Here is an 11,543-nt window from a genome sequence, read left to right as displayed (position 1 = left end):
ACACAACAAGCAGGTATTGGAATTTCCGGGGAACAAGGAGTAACCATGTAATTTAACTGAAGATGTGTTCTTGATGGGGTGATGCAGGTGAGTCCTCATTTGGAGGATTTCAGAATGCATTTCGTCAGGAGAGAAACTAACAAGGTGGCACACTTGTGTGCCCAACAATCTACTTTGTCTCCGGCTAGGCAATTTGGTGTATTTCCTGTTTTCCTGACAACGGTTGTGCAGTCAGAAATTTTGTTGTCTGATGAAACTTGAAATAAAGCAATTACGTTCTAAAAGAATGAGCATGGATGTCTGACCCCTAAGTTCCATGCTTTCTTAATTTCAATAAATCTGATAAATTGTTCTTAGAAGTTCTAAAATCTAATTTTTGTATACTTTAATATTACGAGCTACACTTTTTATTTGCGAAATATATTAGGAGCTACACAAAAATGAAAAGAGAGTGGATTGGTATATTGAATGGTGAATATTTTCAACTCTAAAATTTATCAGATTTTGTAATCTTTGTGTAGCCTAAAATTTAAAGGATTTAGTGTTGCGATTTTCATGCTTGACTACATCCAGATTTTTCTTAAAACTTGTTAACATAATTTTAAAATAAAGGAACCACTGAGCCCAAGAGAATTTTTGACAAATTAGCTCGATCAAGGCAGACGGGCAGGACCGCAGGAGCAGTATTATTTCGGCATTTACATAGTTTTAAGAAAAACGGGAAAACAATTACACCACATTCTTTGTTCCACGGCTTGCACAGAACTTGAAAGAATATACAACTTTTTTTTGGAAAAAAAAGAATATACACCTAAACGAAACTAATATTGGCATGACTTGGGCTCAGTTCTTTTGGCAGCTTCTCCGAGAAGCTACCCTCTCCCACCTTTCTGGAGAAGCCGCCCCCAAAATTTAGGAAGCTTCTCGGAGAAGCCACCAAAAGAAGTGAGCCTTGGGTGGCTTGCCTCCAAATCAGCGGAAGATGTAGACGACGAGCACCACCAAGAAGACGAGCAAGTGATCGAGCACTACGCCTTGCTCGACGAAGGAATGGTCTCGGGCCAGCGGCGAAGTCGCTTCCGAGAGCAAGGAGAGCCAGCTCAGGTGGAGCCGGTGCCCGGCGGTCCCATCGCTTGCCTCCGTCGGATGCTGCTCGTCCGCGGACCGATTCGCCGCCGTCACGCCGTCGATCATGGGGCGGCGCAGCTCCATCCCTGCAGAACACTCACACGCAGAAGCATCTGTGAATACGATAATCGATCGAACATGGTGCTCAAGCAAGCTGATGGGCCAGCTCTTGGTGCGAGTTCTGTGCGTAGAGCGGAGCAGATACTAACCACCCATGGCGAGCTTGTCCGCGGCGCCGGCGATCGACGCGGGCGAGGCCACGATGCCATGGCACAGGGGCGCGGCGGCAAGCAGGCAGGCGAGCAGGAGAGCTTGTGTCCTGATCATGGCGTGTATATTGCCGCTCGGAGCTTCGCTTGCTTTCGCGTCTCCTCGTTGTGGGCTCCGGTGACAGAACTGCCTGATTTTGGTGGCTCAGCCCCGCCGTGTTTATATACAGCCGGTGACCGGTGTGACCCGGACTTTTGGCTCTCGGGTACAGGCGCACCCTATATACTCCAGAAAATGTAGTAATTTCAAATAAAGTCAAAAAAATTCGAATCCTTTTGGGAAACAAAGATAATCAAGTATTGTACTCGTATAAATTTGTTTGGCCAAAAAATGTTTCACATTGACTTCAGGCAAAAAAAAAAAACAAATCTATGACGAATATAGCGTGAATAGTACTTTAATATAGGACCTCCAAGTCTGTTTTTTTCACCCAGGAAACAAGAGAAGTTATTCCATGGTGAATCTTTCGTATACAAGTACAATACATGATCATCTTTGATTCCCAAAAAGATTTGAATTTTTTTGACCTTTTTCTGAATTACTAAATTTTTTTTTCATATAGGGTGCGCTTGCTCCCAGGTTCACCCATGCAATTTCGGTGACCGGTGCCGCTTTGTTTTGTCTGGAATAAATATGTTCGCCAGCCAGCAAGCCGCTTCTGACTTGGTACCGTTGCTCCGTTCTCTGATGGTCGATTCTACTGTATTTGACATTTTAACTATGGCGTGGACAAGCATGGGCCGCCGGATTTGCTGCGCGGCGGAGCGGGGTGTTGAGCAAGTCTGCCACGGTTGGCGACCAGCCGAGCTTGAATCCGGACCAGTCTGGTTTTTCAACGAAAACATGCCGCCCCGCCCCCCGGCCGGGAAGCTGGTCAGCTACTAGCGCGCGCAGCAAATTCTACGTCTGATGTGTTTTGTCGTACGTCGGCTATTTGCTGTCCAAAATGAATGATGTCGACGGAGCACGACACTGCGTATTGTCGCCATATATTATAGCTGAAGAAAAAAAAACTCCAAATCGCGTAGGAACGGGGAGGTATGCGTGCACCATCCATGCATCGCCTGAAGACGATCCCGGGTGAGCCGCAGCGGCAGTGCACTATCAAGCCTCTGATGTCATTTTAAATCTGTAATGTCAAATACAAGTGTTTTAACTGGTTTTATAATTTTTTTGTTTGCATGATTTATACTTATATACAAAGAATTTGTCAAAAACATGTGTGGTAAATTGACCACACAGCTCTATGTGGTTACGCCACTGGTTATCCGACCCACTTGTTCGATAGGTCGTCAATACAAGGTTTTCCTTTTCCTTAGTTGTACACCATTCGAGCCGTAGCCCAATGGCAGGCCCGGTCCTGAACTTTCAAGGGCCTGGGGCGAGACTAGATTTTAGGGCCCCTAATATTTTTTTAAAATGTATGTATATAAAAATACAAAGAAAGACTTAAAATGTACTGATTGCAATGTTATTCATATAACAATAATATTGTATACATCTTACCCTAAAACTTTCTCGTTACATTCCTGGACGTGAAATCAGTGACGATGGAATCAATATCAATCTCGTCCAATAATCCCTTCTCGATGCATAGAGTCGCCAAATCATTTAACCTCTCCTGGGACATTGTAGATCTCAAATAATTCTTCAATAGTTTCAACTTTGAAAAGCTTCTCTCAGCCGACGCAACGGTCACGGGCATAGTAAATAATATCCGATAAGCAATAGAAGTATTAGGATAACAATACGCTTCTCTAACAAACTCAAAAATCTCCATAGCAGACATTCTTCTATCTGGCAATGTCAATTGTATAACACTTAACTCAGAAATTAGATCATTTAACTCAATATCGCATGTAGGGGCCTGATCACCTGAACGAGGTCGAGTGAAAGTTTCTGCAAATGTATTGCATCGATCTTTTAGCTGAGAACCATCCAATGCCTTCAAATCGGTTGAACTCAATAGAAACCCAAATATACTTTTGAATGATTTGAGTTCTTCAAATCTATTCTTCAAAGATGTGATTGCCATATCAACCATGACCAGGAAGTAGTTAACTTTAAAATCCTCCTCGGCTTGAAAGATTGCTTCCTCACAGTCTGCTTCATCAAATTGCTTTGTCCTAGAAACACGACGCTTTACTGGGAATGATGGCTCTACACCTAATTCAGATGCAATTTCCTTGGCAATATTCAAACTAGAAGCAAACCCTTGATTTCTGTAGTTGTCAAAGAAAGTGCGTATACCTTCTATTTGCAGTATTGTAGATTCAAGGCCCATGGATGGTGACTGCAGCTTCTTGCTCACTGTGTTTACCTTGAATAAAATTTCATGCCAAATAACCATACCAAATATAAATTCAAAGCTACCAAGGACCTCAAATAATTTTTTTGCATCACTCCTATCCTTGGCTTCTGTATCACCATCTTCACTTAACTCAAGAAGAGCAGATCTTAGCTGAGGAGCTTGAAATCTTATTGCTTGGACACTTTTGATTCGACTCTCCCAACGAGTATTGGACAAAGACTTCACAGTTAAACCTTCCACGTGCTCAAGCAAAACTTTCCATCTTTTTATAGACCCAGAAAATAAAACATAGATCCGTTGCACAATTCCAAAGAAGGAAATAGCTTTACCACAAGATTTAGCCATATCACAGAGAGTGAGATTAAGACTATGGCAAGCACATGGCATATACAACGCCCTTGGATTTACTTTAAGCAACCTTGTTTGCACTCCCTTGTGTTTACCTTTCATATTGGAGCCATTATCATAACCTTGACCCCTGATGTCATCAATAAGAAGACCATGTGCTTTGATGGATTCAACCAACACATTGAAAAGCCCTTCACCAGATGTGTCATTCACCACCAAAAAAATCTAGAAAGTACTCCTCAATTTTTATTTGGGCATTCGACATATCAACACATCGAACCAACAAACTCATTTACTCTTGGTGACTAACATCTGGGGTACAATCAAGAATAACCGAGAAATATTTTGCCTCTTTAACTACCTTTAGAATAGTGTGTGTAATGCTAGAAGCCATAAGAGAAATCAACTCATTCTGAATTTTATGACTAAGATAATGACGATGAATATCTTTATGTTGAAACCGTCTAAGGTGGTCTTGCATTACCATGTCAAATTCTGTAATCATCTCAACACAAGCTAAGAAATTACCATTGTTATAATTGTAAAGCTGCTCATTGGATACTCTAAAAGCCAAATTACGTTTACCAAGAAACTTCACAACAACTACTATTCTTAGTAAAACTTGCCTTATGCGCTCCTTCTCCTTTGTGATCTCATGCTGCAACTCCTTATCAATTGTTTCATGTTTGCTCAGTCTAGTTCTCAGTTCCTTCCAACGGACCATGCCGGTAATATGCTCAACACTAGCTTCATGTTCTTTGAGTCTCTCACTGACATGCTTCCAATCTCTAAACCCGTCACGTCCCAAAGCACTCTTGCAGTTGATAGGATTGAACAACTTACAAGAAAAACAAAACACTTTGTCAACACTTCTTGAATAAACTAACCATTTTCGATTACGTACCTCTCCATTGTTCATAGTTCTTGAGTAATGTGCATACGAAAAATGCCTTGAATTTTCATCTCGGTCAAAAGTAATATTTTCTTCCCTAATAGGTCCCTTCTCCACTAATGTGTCTCTTGCTTTGTTATCAAGACTAGTCCAATTTGCCGGGTCATAAATATCCACACTAACCGGTTCCTCATTATCACTCGCACTGTTATCATACGCGTCGATATTAGTGTTGTCTTGAGGGACCTCATTTTCTGGATCGACATTACTTTGATCGGCCGCAAGAACTGTTGGAGATATGCCCAAGAGGCAATAAGAAAATTGTTATTATAATATATCTTTATGTTTATGATAATGTTTGCATACCATGCTATAATTGTATTAACCGAAACATTGATACATGTGTGTTATGTAAACAACAAGGAGTCGCTAGTAAGCCTCTTGAATAACTAGCTTGTTGATTAATAGATGATCATGGTTTTGTGATCATGAACATTGGATGTTATTAATAACAAGGTTATGTCATTTTGTGAATGATGTAATGGACACACCCAATTAAGCGTAGCATTAGATCACGTCATTAAGTTCATTTGCTATAAGCTTTCGATACATAGTTACCTAGTCCTTTCGACCATGAGATCATGTAAATCACTTATGCCAGAAGGATCCTTTGATTACATCAAACGCCACTGCGTAAATGGGTGGTTATAAAGGTGGGATTAGATATCCGGAAAGTATGAGTTGAGGCATATGGATCAACAGTGGGATTTGTCCATCCCGATGACGGATAGATATACTCTGGGCCCTCTCGGTGGAATGTTTTCTAATTAGCTTGCAAGCATATGAATGGTTCATAAGAGACCACATACCACAGTACGAGTAAAGAGTACTTGTCATGAGACGAGGTTGAACCAGATATAGAGATACCGATGATCAAACCTCGGACAAGTAAAATATCGCGTGACAAAGGGAATCGGTATCGTATGTGAATGGTTCAATCGATCACTAAGTCATCGTTGAATATGTGGGAGCCATTATGGATCTCCAGATCCCGCTATTGGTTATTGGTCGGAGAGAAGTCTCAACCATGTCTGCATAGTTCGCAAACCGTAGGGTGACACACTTAAGGTTTGATGTCGTTTAAAGTAGATATGGAATATGGAATGGAGTTCGAAGTTTTGTTCGGAGTATCGGATGGGATCCAGAACATCACGAGGAGTTCTGGAATGGTCCGGAGAATAAGATTCATATATAGGAAGTCATATTCCAAGTTTGGAAATGATCCGGTGCATTTATGGAAGGTTCTAGAAGGTTCTAGAAAAGTCCGGAAGAAATCACCATGGAAAGTGGAGTCCCGGAGGGACTCCACCTTGCATGGCCGGCCAACCCTAAGGGGGAGGAGTCCCAGGTGGACTCCCCAAAGGTGGCCAGCCAACCCCCCCAAGGAAGGGGTGGGAGTCCCACCTTGAGTAGGATTCCCCCCTTGGGTAGGTTTTGTCCCTTTGGTAGGTTTTGGTTTCGGGTCTTATTCGAAGACTTGGATACCAACACTTGGGGATTTCCACCTATATAATGAGGAGCAAGGGGAGGGGGCCAAAAGACTCCAAGCCATGAGTTGGCCGCACCCCTCAAGGCTGCCCTAGCCGGCGCCCCCTCTCCCAAACCCTAGTCGCCCCTCCTCCTCCACCTCTCCCGCAAACGCTTAGGCGAAGCCCTGCCGGAGTTTTCTCCACCACCACCGCCACCACACCGTCGTGCTTCCGGGATTCCGAGGAGGATCTACTACTTCCGCTGCCCGCTGGAACGGGGAGAAGGACTTCGTCATCAACACCGAACGTGTGACCGAGTACGGAGGTGCTGCCCGACTGTGGCACCGTCAAGATCTTCTACGCGCTTTCGAAAGCGGCAAGTGATCGACTACAACAACAACGAGATCTAATCTCGTAGGCTTTGGAAATCTTCGAGGGTTAGTCTCATGATCTTCTCGTTGCTCCCATCTTCTAGATTGCATCTTGGCTTGGTTTTCGTTCTCGCGGTAGGAAATTTTTTGTTTTCTATGCCACCAATCCCATCAGTGGTATCAGAGCCGTGTCTATGCATAGATTGGTTGCACGAGTAGAACACAATTGTTTTGTGGGCGTTGATGCTTTATTGTCTTTAGTTCGTGTACTTTGCATCTTGCGGCATGGTGGGATGAAGCAGCCCGGGCTAACTTTACATGACCGCGTTCATGAGACTTGCTCCACGCTCGACATGCAACTTGTATTGCATAAGTGGCTTTGCGGGTGTCTGTCTCTCCCACCATAGTGAAGATTCAATTTACTCTTTCTATTGACAACATTAGTATCACCGTTGTGGTTCATGTTCGTAGGTAGATTGGATCTTACTCGAAAACCCTAAACCAAGTAAAATATGCAAACCAAATTAGAGATGTCTAACTTGTTTTTGCAGGGTTTGGTGATGTGATATGGCCATGATGTGATGACGAATATGTATGAGATGATCATTATTGTATTGTGGCAACCGGCAGGAGCCTTATGGTTGTCTTTAAATTTCATGTTGAGTAGTATTTCAAAGTAGTTGTAATAGTTGCTACATGAAGTGAACAACTATGAAGACGACGCCATGGACCTTGACGCTACGTCGACGATGATGGAGATCATGCCCGTTGATGATGGAGATCATGTCCGTGCTTTGGAGATGAAGATCGAAGGCGCAAAGACTAAAGGGCCATATCATATCACATATGAATTGCATGTGATGTCAATCCTTTATGCATCTTATTTTGCTTAGATCGCGACGGTAGCATTATAAGATGATCCCTCACATTAATATCAAGATAATAAAGTGTTCTCCCCTCGTATGAACCGTTGCCAAAGTTCGTTGTTTCGAAGCATCTCGTGATGATCGGATGTGATAGATTCTACGTTCACATACAACGGGTGTAAGCCATGTTTGCACACGCGGAATACTTGGGTTTACTTGATGAGCCTAGCATGTACAGACATGGCCTCGGAACATAGGAAACCGAAAGGTTGAACACAAGTCATATGGATGATATGATCAACATGTTGATGTTCACCGTTGAAGCTACATCATCTCACGTGATGATCGTTTTTGGTGTAGTGGATATGGATCGTGTGCCACTTAACAACTATGAGGGATGTTGTATTAAGTGGGAGTTCATTAGTAATTAGATTAAAACATGAACTAATTATCATGAACATAGTCTGAGTAGTATTTTGAATTTATTTTGTAGTATTGGCATCCGTTTTCTACCATGCGCTAGTCTTGTAATTGAGATAGAAATACTGTTAAGTCTGACAAGAAACTTTACGGACTAGTACCGTATTGTTAAAGAATCAAGAAATGATTAAGTCCTATTTGCAAACTTTTAGTAAAACTCACATTATTGATTCAAAGAGCTATGGTTTCAATTAGTACCTAAAGTCATCTTGTCTCCGTGAAACTTGAAGTTCAAATCTGTTTGAAAAGTAAGGAGCTAAAAATTTAGTTTTCAGAAATAATCAAAGTATGAGATATATATGATATCTAAGACCTTATTGCAAGATGATAGAATATAATTTAGTGAGACTACATAAACTCATAAGTTTTATGGGAATGTACGAAGGTTGAAGACGCAAGGCGTCCCAATCCTCCAACTATTGGGGCACTAACGATATTCGCATATCCATGAAGTGATCGTCCTTAGTATGCACCGTTGCTAAGATCGTCGTTTCGAAGCATCACGTGATGATCGGGTGTTATAGATTCTACTTGTGCATACAACGGGTGCAAGCCAGATTTGCACATGCGAATACTGAGGTTAAACTTTACGAGCCTAGCATGTACAGACATGGTCTCGGAAAGTCGTCATGATATGGTGGATAAAATTATGTGTGAAATTGTTCATTATATTAAAAAGTTACTAATAGTGAAATCTGAAACACTTGTCATATGATGATCAACTTCAAAGTAAGAACCTCAAGGTTATTAGTATTTGACCAATGGACCTAGAAGTTATTGAAGGTGAAGTGTTTTCTGAATAATGAGGAAAGCTAAAAGAGAAACTACAAAAGATTATTGGCAGAAAGAAAGAAAAGACTAGAAAGTCTAGCTCAGGTGTATATAAATGATATACATGTTATGGATGTATTCCTTGTTTGGTCACATAATGAAATTCTTGGGTATTTGTACCAGATTGGTTGGTATGAGATGTCATACAAGACAACGCAATACAAGAATACGATGGCCTAAGTGACTGATAAGGAATATGGTAATAATGCACGTCTGGAACATAATAAAATGTTATTATGTTTGTCGTTGGCATTCTGCCTAGCCCTTAGAATTTATAATAAAGAACTTAATAATTGTTATTTTGCTCTCATCAAATGAAAACAAAGGGTTGTTCAAATTATGACATTACTCCATGTACGATGGATAAGTTATTATAAATATTTATGGTGAAACACACATGCATAACACTGACGCTAAAATGCTATAAGGCAAATGATTTGAATTCCACTTATTTGTGGAACCGCCATTTAGGTCATGTTAGAAAGGAACGCATGAAGAAACTCCATGCAAATGGATTTTTGGGGTCATTTGATTTTTGAATCGTTTGGCGCTTGCAAATCTTTTCTAAAGAGAATGACTGAAATACCGTTCATAGGCCAAGAAGTTGAACGGGCAACTAACTTAGTGGAAACATACATGATGATATATGTGGTTCACTGGGCATAGTTGTGTGTGGGAGATTCTTCTACTTCATGAAAACTTCCAACAATGAATTGAGTATATATATATGTGGATATATTCGATAAGGAAGAAGTTTGAAACATTTGAATGAATTCAAATAAATTTCAACATGAAGTAGAAATCATCGTAATAGAAAAGTAAAATATCTATGATTGGATCATGGTGAAAATATTTGAATTACGAGTTTTAGCGAACATCTAAGAGAGTTATGAAATTGTTCTACAACTCACATTTCTTGGAGTATCATAGTGATGATAGAGTGTCCGAGAGACGTATCCAAACCTTGTTGGATTAATGATGAGATAATATAAATTGATGCCATTATATTTTGTGGATTATGCTTTAGAGACTACCACTTTTACACTAAATAGAGCATCATCATGATCCGTTGAAATGCCAACATACAAGTTATGACATGGGTATAAACCCTAATACTCCTTTCTTTAAATTTTGGTCTAAGAGTTTACAACCAAAATCGGATGAATGTCTTTGTTGGTTATCCCAAAGAAATGATTGGGAATTCTTTCCACTATGAAGTAAAAGACAAAAGTGTTTGTTAATGTTACTTGCTTATTTCCAAGAAATTGTTTTCTAGCGAAGTATTTGAGTGGGGGGACAATAGAACTTGATAAGGTTTATGAACCTGAGCATAATGATCAGAGTAGCGCAGCATCGGAAATTGGTTCCGGAAGCGGCCACGATGATCATGGCTCCCATGACTACAAAGTGTTTTAGCCATGGAGATCGAAGTACTTATTGAACCTTGTAGGTATGGTTTACTTTGTGATCAAATAAATGATTTGTGGACAAAGGATTGATTTTGAACAATAATAAACCAACTACAAACAAAGAAGTTATGATGGGCCCTGACTCCGTTAAAATGGCTATGCGCCATGAAATCCAAGATAGATAAATACTTTTTGAAAGTAAATGGATCTATAAAATTGATGGACTTGGATGAAATATCCTTGAAGAAGCTCGACTTGTCGAAAAGTTGTTTATGACAAAGTTCAAAGAGTTGACTACGATAAGATTAGATCTTCCGTAGCAATGCTTATAGTCTATGTGAATTATTCTAGTAATCACTACATATTTCTTTCATGAGATATGTTAGTAGGATGGCAAAATACATTACTTAACAGAAGTGTGTATTAAAGGTGTATACAAGATACAAACCAAGAGTTTTGCTAGTCCATGGAATACTAGATAGGTATACGAACTTCAATTGGATGAAGTAAGTATCACGGAGTTGGAATCTTCACCGGATGAAATAGTCAAAGAGTTTTTGATTTCATCAGAAACGATGAAGATGCTTGCATTTGCAAGAAATTAAGTGGGAGCGCTGAGACATATTTATAATACTTTATGTAGATGACATGTAGTTGGTTATAAATGATGTAATTATATACTTGATTAAAAGGTTTCATTGAGAATTAACTTTAATGAAAAGATATGGACTGAAACATATTTAGTGTCAAGATCTATGAAGATAGATTGAAACACATAATAAGTTTAAGTCAAAGTACATAGAATGGATATTGAAGTAGTTCAATATAGAAATATTAAGAAGATGTTCTTGTCATGTGAAGGTTTAACAAGACTTGAGTGTATCTGACACTCAATGAGTAAAAACACATGAGTGATTATAGATCACGAATAATATGTACAAAATCAGATGACCTGTGCTCTAAAGTGTTATGGGCATGTACCAGAATGATTCATGTGATGATCACAGGACGACAGTAAGAATATCCTTGAGTGCTTTAGAAGAACCAAGCATATATATAGTTTTGTATGGGGTAATGACAAACAAATCGCTGTAAACTGTTGCACCGA

General features: G+C 40.1%; 2 protein-coding genes across 2 annotated transcripts; both read right to left on the bottom strand.

The window, feature by feature from the left end:
• Positions 1–957: 957 nt before the first annotated feature.
• LOC127338568 (uncharacterized) lies at positions 958–1,514 on the bottom strand. The gene is made up of 2 exons (XM_051364630.2): positions 1,338–1,514; positions 958–1,214 (listed from the first exon to the last, which is right to left on the bottom strand). Exons 1-2 carry the CDS (start codon positions 1,453–1,455, stop codon positions 973–975), a joined length of 360 nt encoding a protein of 119 aa, XP_051220590.1. The 5' UTR covers positions 1,456–1,514; the 3' UTR covers positions 958–972.
• Positions 1,515–2,905: 1,391 nt separating this feature from the next.
• On the bottom strand, positions 2,906–4,781 carry LOC139838108 (uncharacterized). Its single transcript, XM_071827460.1, has 3 exons — positions 4,684–4,781; positions 4,542–4,620; positions 2,906–3,718 (listed from the first exon to the last, which is right to left on the bottom strand). Exons 1-3 carry the CDS (start codon positions 4,779–4,781, stop codon positions 2,906–2,908), a joined length of 990 nt encoding a protein of 329 aa, XP_071683561.1.
• Positions 4,782–11,543: the final 6,762 nt, after the last annotated feature.

Source organism: Lolium perenne, chromosome 3, assembly GCF_019359855.2.
Source record: "Lolium perenne isolate Kyuss_39 chromosome 3, Kyuss_2.0, whole genome shotgun sequence".
Lineage (NCBI taxonomy): Eukaryota > Viridiplantae > Streptophyta > Magnoliopsida > Poales > Poaceae > Lolium > Lolium perenne.
Note: the sequence above shows the minus strand (reverse complement) of the source record. Positions and strands in the feature narration are given on the sequence as shown.

What these genes read in the sequence shown, in the direction of transcription:
- LOC127338568 (XM_051364630.2), bottom strand. Translation starts at nt 1,455, where the DNA reads ATGATCAGGACACAAGCTCTCCTGCTCGCCTGCCTGCTTGCCGCCGCG. An exon ending in GGACAAGCTCGCCATGGGTG is followed by an intron (nt 1,215 to 1,337) that starts GTTAGTATCTGC and finishes AGTGTTCTGCAG; the next exon opens with GGATGGAGCTGCGCCGCCCC.
- LOC139838108 (XM_071827460.1), bottom strand. Translation starts at nt 4,781, where the DNA reads ATGGTCCGTTGGAAGGAACTGAGAACTAGACTGAGCAAACATGAAACA. An exon ending in AAGGAGAAGGAGCGCATAAG is followed by an intron (nt 4,621 to 4,683) that starts GCAAGTTTTACT and finishes TTTGGCTTTTAG; the next exon opens with AGTATCCAATGAGCAGCTTT. An exon ending in TGATTACAGAATTTGACATG is followed by an intron (nt 3,719 to 4,541) that starts GTAATGCAAGAC and finishes ATTTTATTCAAG; the next exon opens with GTAAACACAGTGAGCAAGAA.